General features: G+C 39.9%; 1 protein-coding gene across 1 annotated transcript; it reads left to right on the top strand.

The window, feature by feature from the left end:
- Nucleotides 1-7005: 7005 nt before the first annotated feature.
- On the top strand, nt 7006-22364 carry LOC124285772 (multivesicular body subunit 12B-like). The gene is made up of 10 exons (XM_046722042.1): nt 7006-7111; nt 8471-8565; nt 9886-9993; nt 11962-12052; nt 13461-13593; nt 13904-14026; nt 15660-15772; nt 17776-17825; nt 18212-18262; nt 22055-22364. The coding sequence occupies exons 2-10, from the start codon at nt 8491-8493 to the stop codon at nt 22109-22111; spliced, it is 801 nt and encodes a 266-aa protein (XP_046577998.1). The 5' UTR covers nt 7006-7111; nt 8471-8490; the 3' UTR covers nt 22112-22364.
- The last annotated feature ends 206 nt before the right edge of the window (nt 22365-22570 follow it).

Below are 22570 nucleotides of genomic sequence, written 5' to 3' on the forward strand. Positions count from 1 at the left end.
GAATGTTGTTTTGGTTGGCCCCTAATACCCCTGGTACACTGTATAATACACTGTATCCCCTGTATTCCCCCCTGGGTATTTCCAGCCCCCTGGGAATGTGATCCTGGGAATGTTGTTTTGGTTGGCCCCTACTGTATAATACACTGTATTCCCCTGGGTATTTCCAGCCTGACCCTGGGAATGTTGTTTTGGTTGGCCCCTGTACTGTATTTCCATACCCTGGGAATGTTGTTTTGGTGGCCCCCACTGTATACACTGTATTCCCCTGGGTATTTCCAGCCTGACCCTGGGAATGTTGTTTGTTGGTCATCCCTAATGTATAATACACTGTATGAATGTTGTTTTGGTTGTTGTATTCCCCTGGGTATTTCCAGCCTCGACCCTGGGAATGTTGTTTTGGTTGGCCCCTACTGTATAATACACTGTATTCCCCTGGGTATTTCCAGCCTGACCCTGGGAATGTTGTTTTGGTTGGCCCCTACTGTATAATACACTGTATTCCCCTGGGTATTTCCAGCCTGACCCTGGGAATGTTGTTTTGGTTGGCCCCTACTGTATAATACACTGTATTCCCCTGGGTATTTCCAGCCTGACCCTGGGAATGTTGTTTTGGTACAGTGTACTATTACACCTGTATTCCCCCTGGGTATTTCCAGCCTGACCCTAGAAATCAGTGTTTTGGTGGTCTCTAAGTTGTCCAGCCTGACCCTGGGAATGTTGTTTTGGTTGGCCCATGCTTATCCCTGGGAATGTTGTTTTGGTTGGCCCCTAATGTATATCACCTGCCCCTGACCCTGGGACCTGATAATACACTGTATTCCCTGGGTATTTCCAGCAGAGGTGGAGAAGAAGAGGGTAGACAACAACACTTCCAGCACAGGAGGCAGCACCTGTCTGCACAGGCGGAACTCTTCAGGATGGAGAGAGAAGAAAACTCCAGGGCACCTGGCTCAGAGGGCACATGTGATGTACAGGAATCATCATGACTTAATAAACATTCTTTATATATGATTGTTTCTTCCTGTTTACTGAAACAACAAAATCAAACATGGTGGCTTTAATTATTGCAGCATATTAAATATTTACTTTTAATTACCAGAGTCCCTTTAACATTATGAGACATAAATCCAGGGGAAATGCATGCCTCTTGCTGTTGGAATAGCTTAACTCATGTGGTGATATTGATTCGGTAGTTACAAGAACATACTTCATTATAGATGATCTGTATCCAAGATTGACAATAGTTATGAAAAGCTAATGATTTTACGGAGGTGAGAAAAATGATTTTAGGGAGAGGGGGTCACCAATATTGGACAAGTACTAGGGCGGTCAGCAATTTTGTACATAAAAATATTAAAGAATTATGCTTAAAACTATGGGAATTGGGTGGTCATTGATTTTGTACATGACATGCAAGGGGGGAGGGTGTGTGTGAATGTAAGGCATGTATTTGCTTGTCTGTACTTTCCCATCCTCATTAGATTAGTCTTTTCCTATCAGCATTAGTGTTGGGTATTGAAGGCACTGACCTGCTGTTGACTCGAGGGTGAGCGAGTTGGATTTTACACAGCTTTCAGGAATATTCCACCAATATCATGGCAGGGGACACCAGAAATATTCCTCACACTTTGTACCCATGTGAGGATTTGATCCAGTCCTTTGGCGTGACCAGCGAACACTTTGACCACTAGGCTACCCCACCACCCCAAGTTGACCTCTGTATCACCCCAGAAGAAGGTCTGTGTTACCATGGGTCTAATTCAAATTCATATTTACCAGAAGCAAAATAAACTTTTGAATATATTCTCTTGAATGCCATAGAATCTGAAAAGCATTTTAAGTATCAATCATGACGACTTGAAATAGTTTTGTAAGTATGATGCAAAAACGTCATATCCATAACACAGCTCATGTTCACAACTATAAATATTCTTGCATGTGCCATTGAAGGTTTGGTATGAATTAGGGAAAGATGAAAAACATATGTTGTCTGTACAGGATGAGTGCTTATGATAATGAGAAACACTACAAGGGTGTGCATGAAGTGATATTTGCCCAAGTACAATGCTTATGTAGGATGTGTTACCCACTGCCGTTGAAATGACAAAGAATTAATATAGCGTATGTGCACTAAGACATAGAGGATACTAAACGACAATCCGTGTTTTACCTTTGCTATTAAAGGAGTTAATGATTTGATATCAAACGAGCGAAAGCGATTTTGAATCTAAATCTTTCACGAGTTATATAAAAGTGGTATTTCACGGAAGCGAGTGTATTGTCCAGTTTATTACTCTCCAACATAAATTGACAGACACCATGATGTGAAATTCTCTACATTATTTCTGTCTCGACTTTATGGATGATCAACTTCTTTATTGTGAAGTCAAAATAAAGAAGTTGATCATCCATAAAGTCAAGTTTAGTCATCTGTATACTACCAACTTCTAGAATGCCACTTAAACAAATTATCTCTGTATCGTCGCTCTGATTCGGAATCATACATCTTACCAACAATGGCTGCATCATCAGCAAACTTCACATTTATACAGTTATTGTCTACGCTAGTGCAGTCATTGGTGTATAGTGAACAGTACAGGTGACATAACAAAACCTTGCGGCATTCCTGTATTGGTAACCTCCCTGGCCGAGACACTGTCGTTAACTTTCACACACTGAAATCTGGCATGGAGGAAATCTCCGATCCATCTGATCAGTTGTGAATTCACTCCCATAGTTTCTTACCATGATGTGAGGTTGGGTGGTGTTGAGGGCTGAGGAAAAGTCAACAACATTATTCTAATGTAGGACTTGGAGGTCTCGAGATGCATGTTATAGAGACTCAGTATAGTCTCTATACATGTAATGGAGCTAGCAATATATCATCATCATCATCATATCATATATACATTTGTATAGCGCCGATATCCAGCTCCGCTCAGCTGCTCAAAGGCGCTTTGTTTTTCCCTCGTTCACTGGATGTCAATCTCAACGGCACATCGTATTGTCAATCTCAACTCCCTGGGGAGCATACAAACTCTTGCAGCCACTAGGCGCACCGAGTTATTGTGGAATTCCCATCCTTACGAGGTACCCATTCACAGCTGGGTGCACTGGGACACATAGTCACAGTACTTTGTCCAAGTTCACTGCACGTTGCTGTACCCGCAACTGGGTGTTTGCACGTATTCATGTGGCCACCATCTGGTCATATACCTACGGATTCGTGGGTTCTTTTAAGTGCACAGGGTTGTGTACTGTACACTAGGGGTTGTGACAACACTGAAAGAGTCTGCACACAAAGTTGACTCCAAGGTTTTTACACCCGGTCACAGGTGGGCTCGATCCCGTCACCTCAAGCTCGCTGGATCACTAGCCTGGCGCTTTAGCCAGTTCGCCCACCGCGCCCCCAATTTACACTGCCTGTATCCCATTCACGTGTACATTCAGTGTTTATAAAGTAATATCTGTGGAAAACTATACATGTATAGGTGTTAGACGATAACAGGACACTGTTATTGGGACAGACTGGTTTGAGACCAAGCACTCGGTCAGACGCATGTGTCTGAGAGGCAGGTAATCAATGTTGTCAGCTGAAATTCAGTAAGTGTTCATATATCTTTCATAGCCACGTTTACATCTGACGTTGAAAGCGCGTGTTATATCTGATGTAAAACATCAACATTGTTTCAACATCTTTATACTCATGGAAACGAATAAGGGAACACATGAAAGTACAAGTGTTCCTTTATTCTTTTCCAGAATTTCACCCACAGTGCAATACATACCTTGTGAAGAAACCTCGAAAAGAATTTAGGAACACTTGTACTGTCATGTGTTCCCTTATTTGTTTCCATGAGTATATATGAAACCACATTTCATTGTCAGTCCGATTAGTCTGTACACGTTATAATTCCATATACATTTGGCTTAGCACGGACCAATGTAAATCATATTGCTCCCCGTAGAGATACAAACAGCTACGCACGAACGGCACGCACGCTCAGTAAAACACTTAGTCGTAACCGACACGAATGATGTAGACAAATACTTACTTACAGTACAACCAGAAATTATTGAGAATTAAAAGATTGTATTTTTTTTTTCACTCATTACTCACGTATTAAATGTGAATATTAGCAGAACATAACTCAAAATTCAAAGACAGGTGAACAGTTAGTATTTTGTCAAGTCACCATGGGCAGCAATGCAGGCTTCAATGCGGCGGGGCATACTACTGATCAAACAAGTTAGAAAGTCGTGGTCCATGCTGTTCAAATATCGGACCACCTCTTCTTTCATTTCAGCAATATTTGTCAGATTTTTCTTCTTGATACTTTCCTTCATAAGTCTCCAAACATATTCTATTAGATTTAGGTCAGGGCTTTAGCTAAGCCAATCTAATAATGTCATATTTTGGGTCCGAAACCAGGCCTGTGAATGTTTTGAACGATGTTTTGGGTCTTTGTCCTGCTGGAAAATCCAAACATTTCCATAGAACACGTGAGCAGATGGAAGTAAATGTCCCTCGCTCACTGTTCATATTCCCTTCAAATACACAGAGGGGCGTTGCCCCTAAGACTGATATGCCACCCCACACGTTAAATTTCGGACTGTACTTTGGGCTCTGATACAAAGGTTTTTCAGTTTGTTTGGTCCAGAATTTCAGTGTATTAGTAACCAGCCACACAGAACCTTCATCTGAGAAAATCACATTGTCCCAGTTAAAATTTCTATGCTGTAAGCACCAGTTCAACCTTCGCTCCTTTTGTTCAGGTTTCATGATCAGTGATGGAATTCCTCGACTTTTCTGCCAACCCATTGCATGCAGCTCAGTTCTAATTGTCTCCTTACAGACAGCCACACTTCCTCTATCAATCATATCCAGCTAAACTACTTTGTTCGGTTTTAGAAACAAGAATACCAAGCCGCCTCCTGACACCGAAAGTCAATTTTCTGAGCCTACCTGCGCCTCCCTGGTGCTCAATGCCATATCCATTTGCAATATTTTTCAAAACACGATAAACAGTGGACAAAGGGATGCCTGTTCTACTTGAAATCACTTTAGCTGTTCTGATGTCCTTGTTATAATACGCTAAATTCAACTTCCTCTTCTCTAAATCATCCATACTGAAAATGTCGTCTGCTAGCAAGTAAACAAAGGGGGATAACTCTTCACAAACTAATGAAAAAGGATTAACGGAGTTGTCTCTCTTGAACGAAACCAAGCACTTGATAGCTGGTCAAGGTTGTTTATACTAGAAATCCAATTACACATATTCCTAAAATTCTCAATAATTTCTGGTCATACTATACTTAATCCTCTTCGTGCTCTCAGCACATAAGGCCGATACTAGGGTTTTCCAATGCAGTCTATCCTGGGCCCATTGCTGCACTTGTCCCTAGGTCCACCCTGCGTCCTTCATCTCTGCTCCATAGATCTTCTCCGTGTCACCTGTGGACGTCCTCTGTTTCTTTTTCCTGTTGGTGTCCATCGCATAGCAACATTTGGTATGGAAATCTGGGTGCATCCTGCAGACATGACCGACCCAACGCCATTTTCTCTTTTGGATCTCGAGGGACAGTGGGCTGGTGTCCGTGCACTTTCACAGTTCTTCATTTCAGATGGTGATTGGCCAGAAGATGCGAAGTATTCTTCAGAGACATCTGGTTTGGAATACATCAAGTTTGTTGCAGATGTGGGATATTTTCCAGAATTCTGCGCCGTACAATAGGACTCCGAGAATGTTGCTAATGAAGTTCATAGCTTCGTCAGCTAATCTGTTGTATAGTTTTATTCTTTCACGACTATGCTGTATACAGGGCTCTCTGAAGTCACGAGTCCCCCGTTTTTGCATTTAATGTTGCTGAAAGCGGCGTAAAACTAAACTCACTTACTGAAATTATGAGAACATCTGAAAACATTGTCTCTCAACTAAGTAGGGGCGGTGGGGTAGCCTAGTGGTCAAAGCGTTCGCTCGTCACGCCGAAGACCTGGGTTCGATTCCCACATGGGTACAATGTGTGAAGCCCATTTTTTGCTGGAATAGTGCTAAAAGCGACGTAAAACCATACTCACTCACTCACTCAACTATGTGAGTGAGCTTGTCCAACCGATAACGTTCTCTTCGTTTACGGCAGTCAAGGATAGATGAAAGTCAGCTCTAACCTTCACAAATCGTCATGATACGATCATGATCTTAACTAGGTCATCGAGTATGAACTTCGATCCATTCGTGTTTTACTGACTGACTGAGTTTGGTTTTACGCCGCTTTTAGCAATATTCCAGCAACATCACGGCGGGGGACACCAGAAATGGGCTTCACACAATGTGCCCATGTGGGGATTCGAACCCGGGTCTTCGGCGTGACGAGCCAACGCTTTAACCATTAGGCTACCCCACCGCCCCCTGTTTTACTGATGCTGACAAGCGTACGGCATCTGTTCGAAGTTGGAATCCCCACATGTAGTATTACTTAAAAAAAACTCCGGCCTGCGCGATTTAATGCATTTATACTTGCCAGCACACGTGTTAATGCCCCCGCCAAAGAATTATGTTAGAATTGGATATAATACGTTCAGAAAATGCTAAATATCTAATGTCTCTATATATATTTATAAATGGCTTAGGGGTCGTTCCTGATTAATGGCTGGGGTTGGGGATGGTGTGTATGTGTGATGATTTCTATTTTCTTTTGGGGCGGGGTTCATCAAATCTGTACACAGGAAAGACTTCCGCCCGTATCCCCCCTTAAATTTCATTCTGGTCAAATCATATCACCTGAATATAATTCCTCATCTGATAGCAGTGAGTTTTAACATTTTTCTGTAATTGTATCTTAACTTACTGAAAGACATATCCAACTTCTAAAATGGCACTTAAAGACATTTTTCCTCATTGTTAAAATTTAGGGGGGATGCGGGCGGAAGTCTTGGAAATGAGGAATCATGCATGATTTCGTTTCATGTTCGGTCAAACTTTTGAGAAAACTTTACCCGGAAGTCGTCCTACGATCTTTATTTAGAAGCGTATTGAGCAAGGACTTTTTCCAAACACGAATGAACATTTCACAGCTGTTACTCGATTGATTATCGTTGATTTTTCAATAGGTAAGATCATATAATGTCTATAATGACCTTTATGGGCATATAATTCACTGTGTGAACGAGTGTGGTTAAGAAGTACGAATGGAATCAAGATGAAATGTTTGTGTTTGAAGGTCCGCTCTCACTCCAACAGTAAACAGAAGAAAGGTTTGAAACAGTATTTGTTGAGTCGGGGTATGACATTGAGTCACCACAGGAATGTTGTAAGGTTATTGGTGATGATACTGATAGACACATGGAAGGACCCACAGGAAATGACATGGATACTTTCTCAAAGACAGGATCTCGAACTTTGTTATATGTTGCTAGATTGATTGTTTGTATCCCGGTATCAGGGGTTTTCGACGATGTAAGACACAAACGTAATTTTTATCTGTAATATCATTTGAAGTTGTAAGTTTACTAACCTTGGGTGATAAACGATATATTCATCTATTTCACACAAAAATATCAAGTGTTTCCTACAAAAATAAGGTTGATGACATCGTATCGGCGAAACTGTTGCCGTTCGCCACATCCGTGGATTTTGTATGGGTTTTCGACGATGAGCAATACTTTTCGCTCTGCACTGCGAGGGAGAGTTGTGATAACGTGGCTTTCTATTTAAATATTGCCTGTCACCAGCAGACGAATGATCTTACTGAATTTTCGCTTGCTATTTTTTGTTATAAAGGCAATTGATTTTGCATCTGAATTGGTATTAACGATCTCAGGTAAATAATATTGATGTTTGTTTGCTTTTTAAACAACTTAACTTCCAGTTTTCAATTGTCAATAAAACTTTTCACGACAGTGACAGGGCATCCGCCCTGCCGATGAAATTGCTTGTGCTAACGGATCGTGCACGTACTCCCCCAATATAACGCCAGCAATGCAATCATCAAAAACACCAGAATGTCGAATTCAGCTTGCTTTGGGATATATTCAGGGCCCATGTCATAAAAGAAAAGCGTCTGTGGGTTAGCTAATACCCATCTATGAAACTTGGGTCATTCTGGTAGCAACAAGTATGGATTTACCTGAAATATTTGATTATTTTAGTGAACAGATCATATAAAGGGGTCATCATCATGGGCACTACAGATATGTAACCCAGTTACGTTTATAAATATTTAGAAATGTACCTCTTCAAAAATCTGAATACAGACTGTACCAACCACCTGATATGTTGTGTTTCCATGTACATACATATTTCTCAACTCAAAATCAAAGCCAGTTCAAGCTCTAACATCAAGAAACACCCTTGTACTTTTGTAACATATAGATGATCATTGATGAGGGTAGTCATGTGTCGGCTGTCAGTCTCCATGACTTTACGCTGTAAACAAGATGAGTTAATATTGATGTATATTCCTGTTTCAGGTCAGAGTGAGCCTGCTTCAATGGCTAATGATCTTCCCATCGTGTCAGTCTGCATCGTCACTGACATTGCCAAATGTCCAGGGAATCATACTGTGGTGAGTGGAAACTTGATGAATGCTTTGTTTTTTGTTGTACATAACAGTACTTTGGTTTGTTTGTTGTTTAAAACTGTGGTTTAATATTGCACTGTCATATTCCAGCTTTATAGTCTACGCCAGACAATCCGTTGATTCAGCACTAATCTTCACAATTAATCATTCCATGCAATTGTGATACAAAGACGTGCATCAGCCAAGTTGGCAAGCCTGACAGCCCAGCCATGTTAGTCATCTCTTACAACATGCATGCTGAAGACAAATCCCCATGTTCACCGGTGGTACATTAACACTTGGCCTATCCTACTGACCAAAAGGATTTCACTTCTCACATCGCGAGTATGTATACCCTTGACGATCCGGGTTAGGATTGGTCTTCAGCAACTCTTGCTTGTCGTAAGAGGCGACTAATGGGATCGGTTGGTCAGACTCACTGACTAGCTGACATCATATCCCAACCTTGCAGATCGATACTCATGCTGTTGATCATTGAATTGTCTGGTCCAGACTAGATCATTTACAGACCGCCGCCATATAGCTGGAATATGGCTGGCGGTAAACAACAAAGAAAGAAACAAATTATACAGCATGCATGGGTTGGTGAAGACCAGTTCTAATCTTCAATGGTAGTACATTAATACCAGGCCTATCCTACTGACCAATGGGATTTTACCTCTCACATTAGTAATGTCACAATTCGCTGATTCACTGGTGCATCACCAGCACACTTTCACAATACAATCCACAATTAATATTTTAGTATCGATTACTATTTTGACATATATCAAGTATTATTTTGAAAGTATTATTTTGATGTTGCACCTATGTTTCATATGAAACATTTTTTGTTAAATACAAACAGGATATTATAAAAAGTAAGTTTACCACATTTTTCTCTGGTAATTTTGCTAGACGGGACATCAAATTTGACTAGACTGTGGTTGACGGACACTTGGGTGATAGTCAGTCTTCCCTTCTCTAGTAATATCTATACCAAAATAATTGGTGACAGGTAAGCTATGGTATGAGCTTGCCATCCAGGAAATGGCTGCTTGTTATGCGCAAAATATCGTAGTATCGTGATATGTATCGATCATGAACACAGAATCAAGATACATATCATATTGTGAGGCTGCTGTATCGTGACATCCCTAGTATGTCATCTCACATCGCTAGTATTTGCTTAAAACAATATTTCAAGACACTGTGATCAGTAGGACTGGTGCAAAACAGGCCTTTTCAGTGCAAACCATGCAGGAGAACATGTGGAACTTGGCCTGATGTGGAATGGATATTTGATGTTTTCTCTTGTTTTTATAGATTGAGAAAACCTTCAATGGGGCGGAGGAGGCGGACTTGTGGAAGGACGGAATATTTGGTCGGCGAGTCACCAGATACTTGTGTGTAGAGAAGACAGTCCCTGCAGAGGTGAGGAATCAGTAACAGCCTTAGAAATTTGGTGTTTTGGAAGCCTAGTCGAGAAGACTCATGTAAACAGAGACGAAACGTGTCCGCGAGACAGCCAACTGTCTCTTGTTCGCTAGATGGGTGCTCTCTGCGGCACAAAGTGAAGGGCTTGACCCAAATTAAATCCGTCACTGTGGAACCAACACGATCAGGTGCGAACACGGCAAGGGGTGATTAAAGCGTCCGGTAAAATCCCCATAGCGTGGTATTTACTTGCCAGTCGTAAATAAACAGGTTCCTTGATCATGGATTGCACACTTCGTCATTTGCTCTAAAGAGATTACAAAGGATTAACCTTGTATTCTGCAAGTTGTAAAGTTTATTATTTTGTTCTGTCTAACATTAGCATGATATAATAAAAATAATAGAAAACGCGAACAAGATCTATCGGCCCGACCAAGACATACATGTCTTTATTGTAGGCCATGGTTGTGTCTCTCGGATACCCAGGTTGTAGGGTCTTGGCTTCGGCATTACAGCTAAACCTTACAGGGGTGGAAATAACCCATTGCCCGACGCCCGAGTCCAGTGTTTTTTTCTGTCGGGCAAGCAAATTTGTATATCACACTGTACCGGTGTCCAGTTGACTTTCCAATATTAATTATGTTGTTTATTTAAAAATCAACAAGAAAACGGCCGGTATAGTGGAAAAATTATCAGAGCAAGTGATTTTACATGTGCCACTGTACCGGAGTACACTAGCAATTTTAAAGTTATTTCCACCCCTGCCTTACAGTAAACCTTATTAACTAGTTTGTGGCTAATCTTGCTCAAAAAGACAATAAAGTTTACTCAGATTCTTGAGAGGCATTTAGAAGTTGGTGAATATGTAAGACGAGTATATGGATGGCAACTGCTTGTTTATTTAACTCAATAAACAAGAAAGTGCCATCTATATACTCTTCTTATAAGAAAGTTTACTGGGTTTAATGTTTACAGTTTTGTTCATATCCAAATTTGTATCAAAATAGGATCTTCGAAAACTGGCTAAGAATGTTAGCCAAGGAATACTAGTCTGTGAGGACAACCAATGTACCATCTTAAGAAGTTGGTGAATATGTAAGACGAGTATATAGATGGCACCTTCTTGTTTATTGAGTTTAATAAACAAGAAGGTGCCATCTATATACTCGTCTTATAAGAAAGTTTACTGGGTTTAATGTTTACAGTTTTGTTCATATCCAAATTTATATCAAAATAGGATCTTCGAAAACTGGCTAAGAATGTTAGCCAAGGAATACTAGTCTGTGAGGACAACCAATGTACCATCTTAAGATGTTTACTTCTTCTCACCTCACTCTCACAGTCCAGGACTAGTTGCTTGGTGTGAATGCAACAGCATTAAAAGGACTACAAAGTGCAACCTAGTTGATTGTCTAACTTGCACCAGGTGCAAGTCAATTTTTTAGAAATAAATCAACAATACATCTATCATTACAATTCAACAGTTATTTGATCAGCTGCTCCAGCACTAACATTATCTGTACATATTTTACGTATACGTGACCCGTGAAGATCCGGGTAGAATTGATCTTCAGTAACCCACGCTTGTTGTAAGAGGCAGCTAACGAGATCGGGTGGTCAGGCTCGCTGACTTGCTTGACATTGTATCCCAATTGCATAGATCGGTGCTCATGTCTTGTCCAGACTCTAATATTTACAGACCATTGGCATATAGCTGCAATACTGCTGAGTGCAGCGTAAAACTAAACTCACTCACTCACATTACTTATACATGTTTGACTTCTATGTCAATGTTATTAATGTTAATATTTGCATATGATTACCTATTTCCTTTCAACATGTCGGTATTCAAATGAATTTCATGAAAGTCTATATCCGTCTTGCTTTTGTGTTGCATTGTTTCATGTCAGTACTACGTCTTTTGGAAGATATATCAACATGATGTATTTGTTTTGGTCATTACAGAATCAAGATGTGTTAGTTGACGTTGTGATAATAAATGAGAAGGATCCAGTTCCTCCTGGTTTCACCGTTCTGGACTTCACACAGGATACACGTAAGTTGTCATAGTTAACTGATGCCAGTCAGCTTTTTAAGTGCTGATCTACGGACAGGTGGCTTGGTTCCATAATGTAGGTGACTCAAGTTTCATGTATTTATTACAAACTGTAGTTTGAGTTGATGATCTAATACTCAAATCAAGTTAAAGAACACTCCACTGGAAGGTTGTATGTGGCAATGCCCACTAGCCATGCAGGGCTCGATTTAAGAGATGTTAACCTACTTGCACCAGGTGCAACCTAAGATAACAACCTAGTTGCACCGGCTAAATTCCAGTTGCACTGCTTTAATTGCAATATACATGTAATGAAAGACACTTGCTAATTATTTAGATTTCTATTCAGAAGTTTACCCACTCAAAAATTGACTCTGCTCCAGCTGCAAGTTAGACTAATAACTAGGTTGCACTTTGTAATATTGGGTTGCACCAGTGCAAGTAACAAAGCACTAAATCGAGCCCTGCCATGGCAGATTAACTTTAGTCATATAAGGAAAATTAGGTGTCCTTCAAGTTCTATTGAGTGTAACCCTTGAAGATTCGGGTTAGAATTGGTCTTCAGCAGGTCTGGCTTGGCGCAGTGTTTCTGGGCATAAATATTTAGGAGTCATCATGACTCCCTGGTGTCATGAGAGGGAGTCATGGGAGTCAACTCAGTATGGAACTTTCATCAAGACATCAACTGTGATTGTTTAATATCTAAAAAAACCAAGAAAAGGCAGGTCAGGTATTTAATCAGCACGGAGCAGTTAACTGGCAAACATTAAACTAAGTAGTTTTAAACAACAGCAAATTATAAGTTTAACTTATCTGAACTAAGGGCCCAGTAGCATTGCATCAACAATGACACAAGGTTCTGAATTTACTGCATATGTGAGATAATTTGTGCGTTAAATACGCAGGTTTTCTGCGTCAGGGCAAATACTGTTGGCGTAAGAGGCGACTAACAGGATCGGGTGGTCAGGATTGCCGCCTTGGTTGACACATGTTATCGTATCCCAATTGTGTGGATCGATGCTCATGTCTGGACCAGACTCAGTTATTTCCAGACCACCACTATATAGATGGAATATTGCTGAGTGTCGCTTTAAACAACAAACAAACAAATCTTTTGAGTGTTTATTTTTTTAGTGCATTCATTATAATATTATACTACTCAAAACAAGTTTAAAAAACACCCTCACTTGAAGGCTGTGTGTTACAAAATCCACCCAGCAGCCATGATGGCAGATCAACTATACATGCTTCAGTCAACGTGACAATATCAAAATTCCTTTAACTTATTTTGAGTGGTATATTGTCACTGCCCAGCTGGAAATTGTGTTGTAACAAAAGGTACCATTGTGTATTTGGCAGCTGGCACAGTGAGCAATAATACCAGAGTCTGCGATTGTTTGCATTTCAGGAGAAAGAGCCTTGAAGAAGAGATTGTTATGTATCCGATTGATGAACCAAACACTGACTAATGACGCCATCACAGAACTCATTCTGATGTCCAAGGGGACGCGGAAGCCTCCTAATGGCTACACATTTGTTGGGTAAGATGCTTGTGTACAGGGTGAGAGTGAGTGAGTGAGTATGGTTTTACTCTGCTTTTAGCAATATATCAGCAATATCACAGTGGGGACATGATAAATGGGCTTCACACATTGTACCCAGGTGGGGAATCGAACCCAGGTCTTCAGTGTGATGAGCGAACGCTATAACCAGTAGGCTAACCAACCACCCCCTTACATGGTGAGAACACTCAACACTTTTGGAAATATGTTTTTATCGACATATCCTATGTTGACTTTTTCGAAATGGCCTGTAAGGATGACATTATATTGAGTTGTTTCCATGTTTCAGAGAGTTAAACCACTTGTCCATGTGCTTCAAGATGGGGAAGGTGACAAAGACGGAGGGGAATCTCTCCGGCCAGCTCCCCTACCCAATGCCACACGCTAGAGGAGGGTCAGGGACCATCAGTGTGTGAGTTTCATTCTGTGTTTATTTTTATGGCAGTTGTTAACAAATATGTCTTGTGCATAGAGCCCAGGCCACAAATCAGTTGAAGTTAAGCAACGTTAGTCGAGAAGAGTCCTTGGATGGGTGACCATGTCTGACAGCTTGACTCCTGAGAGTTTCTAGGACTTCAGTCCTGCCCAACAATGAAGCACATGTTCTCTCACCCTAGGCAAGTCAATTTTTTCATAAATTGCATCAGCAGTGAATGGCACCCCGCGGGATAAGTCATGTGACTGTTAACCTTCAAACGTCTCACAGGCTAGTGTGTGCAAACAGGCGCTTTATAAATAGCCATTATTATCTATTATTATTATGTAAAACATTAACACTGATGCTGAACCCTGTATGAGAGCTAGCGGTGAAGAAGGGCTGGATACAGATTGCTGGTAACCTTTGTATAAGCATGACTAGTGGGAGTAAGTGGAGTGTGTCTCTCTGGATGAAATACAAATGACATTTCTGGTGTGATTCCATGGGTGGTTGGTTGAGATAAATAACAAAAGCCCAACTTAAGAACAACTGGGTTTCCTACTTTAACATCTAGTCTCTGAAAAGAAAATATTTTAGAGACTCTTTATATTCAGAAACTGCAGTAATGTAACAACTGTGAAAGACTTATATGGATGTTTTGGATGTATTTGTGTTCTGGACAAGGTGCTTCTTTGAATAATAACTTTCAGAGTTATCTCCCTTCCTTATGTTTTGAGAAAATTGGTTTCTTTTCTTAAGAAACTTGTCACTCATTGTCAGGCAAATAACTACTTACTCTCAATTTAATTCTATTTTTGCTCACATGTTTTCGGGAATAATTAAAACAAAACCATTCTGTTAGTTGTGGGGGAGATGTCTGTAAGTGGATACATCCCAAAGCTGCATACATTAATCTGTATCCCCTGTTTGGGAAAAAAATTGTGTTAATGTATGCACAGTTCCAGCATAAACTTCTAGGATAACTGATTTTAGTCATTTATGACTTTTGTCTCCTACTCCTGTGATAATCTTGGTCAGACCTTGCTTGTCATCAGAGGCAACTATGGTATTGGATGTCAACTCACTCACTTGGTTGATGCATGAAATTGTATCACATAGTATCTTGTATCATTGTATCACATAGTATCTTGTATCATTGTATCACATAGTATCTTGTATCATTGTATCATTGTATCACATAGTATCTTGTATCATTGTATCACATAGTATCTTGTATCATTGTATCACATAGTATCTTGTATCATTGTATCACATAGTATCTTGTATCATTGTATCACATAGTATATTGTATCATTGTATCACATAGTATCTTGTATCATTGTATCACATAGTATCTTGTATCATTGTATCACATAGTATCTTGTATCATTGTATCACATAGTATCTTGTATCATTGTATCACATAGTATATTGTATCATTGTATCACATAGTATCTTGTATCATTGTATCACATAGTATCTTGTCCAGACTTGAGTTCAATGATTATGCACAGGTGGGTCCTATCACCTGGAATATTGCTGGGGAGTGTCAGTTAACAAACTGCTCTCAAGATTTGGTCTTATTCATGAGTCTTAGACAGCTGATGATAATGATTGCTACTTCCAGAACCGCGCTGGGGTCGTCACTGCCATACGAGATGAATCCAGGTGGACAGCCGGCCGTGAACGGACACAAGCATGGCACTCTCACCACTCAGCTCTCCCTCACTCACATCAACCGTAAGTCAGTTTGTTATTGAGTGAGCGAGTTGGGTTTTACGCCGCTTTTAGCAATATTCCAGCAATATCATGGTAGGGGACACTAGAAATGGGATTCACATATTGAACCCATGTGGGAATCAAACAAGGCCCTTCGTAGTGACGAATGAATGCTTTGAACACTAAGCCACAGCCCCCAGTATATTCTTGAGGTGGGTCAATGGATTGTGTATTGGTTAAACTATTCTCAACCTGGAGACATGGATCCAGTCTGATACAATATGTTAATGATTTCTTTGTTGTCCCGTTTTGCTGAACTAGTGCTAGCAGTACAGTACCCCTCAACTCAATCACAGTTACTGAGAGTCCACAAGACTCACAAGTCGACAATGTTAATTATTATATGACGGGTAGATTTCCGCCCTTCCGATTAGCCCACTTGGTCACATGACAGCTTTGACGCTAGGCGATGTCAACCTCGCCACGTCGCGAGAGGTTGATATAACAATCCAAGCACCTCCCATGGGTAAAAATAGATTTGGGATATTCCAGCTGTGAACTCCGCACTCCGTGCATCACCCTAGATAGGGAAACGATAGACATCGCTTCGTCCCTGTGACTATTGGTTTAGAGTTACGTCCCATCTGTATCAAAATGGCAGACGACACGACACCATGAAGATTCATGACTGTGTATTCAAGGTATTCAGTACTTTTGTGACCCGTGAAGATCCGGGGTAGAATAGGTCTTCAGCAACCCATTCTTGTCATAAAAAGCGACTATGCTTGTCGTAAAAGGCGACTAACGCGATCGGGTGGTCAGGCTTCGCTGACTTGGTTGACACATGTCATCGGTTCCCAATTATGATCGAAGGTCATGCTGTGGATCACTGGATTGTCTTTTCCAGACTTCGATTATTTACATATCATTATAGCTGGAATATTGCTGAGTGCGGTCAAAACTAAACTCACTCACTCAGTACTTTTGTTATATAATAAAACTATTATTGACTCCAGTTTGGTTGATCCAATGATTTATCGACCTTGGACATGTGATATTCACCTCTCATGTTCTCAAGTCAATAATTGTATAGAGGTAACTAATGGGATCCAGGTAGTCACTGACTTGGTTGATGCTTGTCACAGAATCTGCAGATCAATGCTAGCTTTTAATATTACTTAATCACTGGGCTGTCTGGTCCAGGTTTAATAACAGAATGCAATGATATAGCTGGAAGAATTGCTGTATGTAAACCCAGTCGGTGGCGCTGTAGAGTTGCATCCCTTGCACACAGATACACTCAACTGTGCAGAGTTGCATCAGTTTGGCACACCAGGGCCTAGATTTTCGAAGCTCTCTTAGCGCTAAGACAGTCGTAAGTTAATGTTAATGTATGGCACTTACGACTATCGTAGCACTAAGAGAGCTTCGGAAATCTAGGCCCAGGGCCCTGTTCCTCAAAGCGATCGTAGCGCTACGACTGTCGTAAGTCTATGTTAAAGTATGGGAGTTACGATCATCTTAGCCCTACGATCACTTTGCGGAACGGGGCCCAAGAACTTAAGACTTGGGTTTGAATGCTGGTTTGTTTTGATTGTGTCTTGGGGTTACTGATCACTATACTCCTGCTTGTGGGTTTCACAAAGTAGTAAACATCCAACACCATCATCACTACTGGCAGGGCGGTGGGGTAGCCTAGTGGTTAAATTGTTTGCTTGTCATGCCGAAGACCCGGGTTCTGTTCCCCACATGGGTGCAGTGTGTGAAGCCCATTTCTGGTGTCCCCTCCCGTGATGTTGCTTGAATGTTGCTAAAAGAGATGTAAAACAATACTCACTCACTCACCTATCACTTCATGTTATAATTAGAATACTGTTCAAACAAAAACTGTTCTCTTAAACTAGGAGCAAGGTTTCTGTTTAGGTTCTGAGGAGTGTATTAGCAGGATTAAACCCAACTTACTCACTCACACACTTTTAAGCAGCTGTCTCTGGGTGGTTTGATTGTGTGTTTTTTTCTTTCAGCCTTGAATGGAGTGCCCTGGCAACTCAACTCCCGGTTGAAGACAAATGATGTATGTATATTAAATCTGTGAAACTTTAAGAGAAACTCTTTTAGCAGGTGTCATTGAGCATGTTGATGTATTTGATGCTTGGCAATTGCTTATGGAAACAATGGCATAAACTGAAGATTTCCTTAATATTCCCATGCACCAAATTTGGCAAATTCTTCATTTTCATCAGTTAAGTGCACACCAAAGCATAATGCCCAACATTTTCTTGGGGAGTCGGTATTATGGAAACAATATATTTTTGAGTAGTATGCATGGAAAAAAATCAACACTGTATCCCATTAACTGTGTCTTCTTCTGTCATGTTCCTTTGCCCACTGTGATGTAGCTGTAATATTTTTGACTAGTTGTGTAAGAAGACCACTAATTGTTATTGATGTCTTTTGCAGATAACTATTCCGGTGATCAAATACAAGTCTATGATGGATGTTGAAACTGAGGTATGAGGAATCATTAGCTAATGTCACTGCCTGAATAAAAATAAATATCAGTATCACATTTCACACTTACATATAGGGGTTGCAGGGGTTACGGTGGCGTTAGTCTTAGTGCTATGTGACTTTGGATCCATCCACGCTCCATAACCCATTTGTTTATGGTTCGTTTTCATACTCAAGACTTCAGTATGAAGAGTTGACTAAATGAGACTTCAGTATGAAGAGTTGACCAAATGAGACTTCAGTATGAAGAGTTGACTAAATGGGACTTCAGTATGAAGAGTTGACTAAATGAGACTTCAGTATGAAGAGTTGACTAAATGAGACTTCAGTATGAAGAGTTGACTAAATGAGACTTCAGTATGAAGAGTTGACTAAATGAGACTTCAGTATGAAGAGTTGACTTAATGGGACTTCAGTATGAAGAGTTGACTAAATGAGACTTCAGTATGAAGAGTTGACTAAATGAGACTTCAGTATGAAGAGTTGACCAAATGAGACTTCAGTATTAAGAGTTGACTAAATGGGACTTCAGTATGAAGAGTTGACTAAATGAGACTTCAGTTTGAAGAGTTGACTAAATGGGACTTCAGTATGAAGAGTTGACTAAATGAGACTTCAGTATGAAGAGTTGACTAAATGAGACTTCAGTATGAAGAGTTGACTAAATGGGACTTCAGTATGAAGAGTTGACCAAATGAGACTTCAGTATGAAGAGTTGACTAAATGAGACTTCAGTATGAAGAGTTGACTAAATGGGACTTCAGTATGAAGAGTTGACTAAATGGGAATTCAGTATGAAGAGTTGACTAAATGAGACTTCAGTATGAAGAGTTGACTAAATGAGACTTCAGTATGAAGAGTTGACTAAATGGGACTTCAGTATGAAGAGTTGACTAAATGAGACTTCAGTTTGAAGAGTTGACTAAATGGGACTTCAGTATGAAGAGTTGACTAAATGAGACTTCAGTATGAAGAGTTGACTAAATGAGACTTCAGTATGAAGAGTTGACTAAATGAGACTTCAGTATGAAGAGTTGACTAAATGGAACTTCAGTATGAAGAGTTGACTAAATGAGACTTCAGTATGAAGAGTTGACTAAATGAGACTTCAGTATGAAGAGTTGACTAAATTAGACTTCAGTATGAAGAGTTGACTTAATGGGACTTCAGTATGAAGAGTTGACTAAATGAGACTTCAGTATGAAGAGTTGACTAAATGAGACTTCAGTATGAAGAGTTGACTAAATGAGACTTCAGTATGAAGAGTTGACTAAATTGGACTTCAGTATGAAGAGTTGACTAAATGAGACTTCAGTATGAAGAGTTGACTAAATGAGACTTCAGTATGAAGAGTTGACTAAATGAGACTTCAGCATGAAGAGTTGACTTAAATGGGACTTCAGTATGAAGAGTTGACTAAAATGAGACTTCAGTATGAAGAGTTGACTAAATGAGACTTCAGTATGAAGAGTTGACTAAATGAGACTTCAGTATGAAGAGTTGACTAAATGGGACTTCAGTATGAAGAGTTGACTAAATGAGACTTCAGTATGAAGAGTTGACTAAATGAGACTTCAGTATGAAGAGTTGACTAAATGAGACTTCAGTATGAAGAGTTGACTAAATGGGACTTCAGTATGAAGAGTTGACTAAATGAGACTTCAGTATGAAGAGTTGACTAAATGAGACTTCAGTATGAAGAGTTGACTAAATGAGACTTCAGTATGAAGAGTTGACTAAATGGGACTTCAGTATGAAGAGTTGACTAAATGAGACTTCAGTATGAAGAGTTGACTAAATGAGACTTCAGTATGAAGAGTTGACTAAATGAGACTTCAGTATGAAGAGTTGACTAAATGAGACTTCAGTATGAAGAGTTGACTAAATGAGACTTCAGTATGAAGAGTTGACTAAATGAGACTTCAGTATGAAGAGTTGACTTAATGGGACTTCAGTATGAAGAGTTGACTAAATGAGACTTCAGTATGAAGAGTTGACTAAATGAGACTTCAGTATGAAGAGTTGACTAAATGAGACTTCAGTATGAAGAGTTGACTAAATGGACTTCAGCATGAAGAGTTGACTAAATGAGACTTCAGTATGAAGAGTTGACTAAATGAGACTTCAGTATGAAGAGTTGACTAAATGAGACTTCAGTATGAAGAGTTGACTAAATGGGACTTCAGTATGAAGAGTTGACTAGACTAAATGAGACTTCAGTATGAAGAGTTGACTAAATGAGACTTCAGTATGAAGAGTTGACTAAATGAGACTTCAGTATGAAGAGTTGACTAAATGAGACTTCAGTATGAAGAGTTGACTAAATGAGACTTCAGTATGAAGAGTTGACTAAATGAGACTTCAGTATGAAGAGTTGACTAAATGAGACTTCAGTATGAAGAGTTGACTAAATGAGACTTCAGTATGAAGAGTTGACTAAATGAGACTTCAGTATGAAGAGTTGACTAAATGAGACTTCAGTATGAAGAGTTGACTAAATGAGACTTCAGTATGAAGAGTTGACTAAATGAGACTTCAGTATGAAGAGTTGACTAAATGAGACTTCAGTATGAAGAGTTGACTAAATGAGACTTCAGTATGAAGAGTTGACTAAATGAGACTTCAGTATGAAGAGTTGACTAAATGAGACTTCAGTATGAAGAGTTGACTAAATGAGACTTCAGTATGAAGAGTTGACTAAATGAGACTTCAGTATGAAGAGTTGACTAAATGAGACTTCAGTATGAAGAGTTGACTAAATGAGACTTCAGTATGAAGAGTTGACTAAATGAGACTTCAGTATGAAGAGTTGACTAAAATGAGACTTCAGTATGAAGAGTTGACTAAATGGGACTTCAGTATGAAGAGTTGACTGAGACTTCCAGTATGAAGAGTTGACTTGAGACTTCAGTATGAAGAGTTGACTAAATGAGATTAGAGTGTGAGGAGGTTACAATGGCTATGAGACTAACACCCCAATTTCATGGATTATTTCTCATGCTGCAGACCACTTGTTAATCAGAGTCCATGTTTTACAAGTCCATGTGATACAGCTGGAATGTTTCTGACTAGCATTAAATATTTCCTACATCCCTTTGCCTTGATGGGATGGTGCGGTAGCCTAGTGGTTAAAGCATTCACTCGTCACGTCAAAGACATGCAGTGTGAAGCCCGTTTCTGGTGTAAAATGGCATTAATATTGCTCGAATCTTGCTAAGTATGAAAAGTTGACTAACTCAGTGACTGACAATTCTCTCTCTTTCTTCAGTATGAAGAGATTGACTCAATGAGACTTCAGTATGAAGAGCTCCGAAGCAAACCAATTGACATAACATGGGCCCTCCACTTGTTCAGCATCAAGAGAATCAATGATCTAAATGAGACTTCAGTATGAAGAGTTGACTAAATGAGATTAGGGAAACTTAACTGAATTTTAGAAAATGATGTTACAATGGCTATGAGACTGTAACACCCCAATTTCATGGATTATTTCTCATGCTGCAGACCACTTGTTAATCAGAGTCCATGTTTTACAAGTCCATGTGATACAGCTGGAATGTTTCTGACTAGCATTAAATATTTCCTACATCCCTTTGCCTTGATGGGATGGTGCGGTAGCCTAGTGGTTAAAGCATTCACTCGTCACGTCAAAGACATGGGGTTGATTCCCCACATGGTTACTATGTGTGAAGCCCATTTCTGGTGTGCCCTGGCGTAATATTGCCGGAATCTTGCTAAGTGACGTAAAACCAGACTCACTCAGTGACTGACAATTCTCTCTCTTTTCTTCAGTACCAGTATGATTTCCTGGTGGAGCGGACGGCAATGCAAGCGGCTGAAGGCAGCTGAAACCAGTACAAACTGGCATGAGCTCGAAGCAACCAATTTAAGTTCTACATATTTACACGTTCTTTCTTCCCTCTATGCTTGGCCCTCCAATACATTGTTCAGCATGTTTTTGCTGTAACTGTGGTGACATTGAATCAATGCTCATCTGTTTGAGAGAATAGATTCTTTCTTGAAGTGGGTTATTTGTCAGCCAAATTTGTGTTGGATTTCTAGTGAAATGTCTGGTCAAAGAAAAACCATGTAAAAACCAAAATGAAACTTAGACAAGTTGCCCTATATTTAAAAATGAAACTGAAAATAAATTGCTCCAGTCTTTGATGTTGACTCCCTTTTGTAAGGAGGATGTATTTCAAGATCATGTCACGTGATAGTGTCACTTTGTATTGATTTTAAATGTATTAACACAATCTTTTTAATTTTTTTAGTTTCATTGATGATAAATGCATGTGTTTTGTTGAT

The sequence above is a fragment of the Haliotis rubra genome, unplaced genomic scaffold (genome assembly GCF_003918875.1).
Source record: "Haliotis rubra isolate DU_JTF1 unplaced genomic scaffold, ASM391887v1 Scf369, whole genome shotgun sequence".
Classification (NCBI taxonomy): domain Eukaryota; kingdom Metazoa; phylum Mollusca; class Gastropoda; order Lepetellida; family Haliotidae; genus Haliotis; species Haliotis rubra.

Excerpts from the sequence above, each read along its gene's own strand:
- LOC124285772 (XM_046722042.1), top strand. The coding sequence starts at position 8,491 with ATGGCTAATGATCTTCCCATCGTGTCAGTCTGCATCGTCACTGACATT. Across the intron at positions 13,594-13,903 it reads AATGGCTACACATTTGTTGG|AGAGTTAAACCACTTGTCCA; the intron begins GTAAGATGCTTG and ends TCCATGTTTCAG. Across the intron at positions 15,773-17,775 it reads CTCCCTCACTCACATCAACC|CCTTGAATGGAGTGCCCTGG; the intron begins GTAAGTCAGTTT and ends TTTTTCTTTCAG.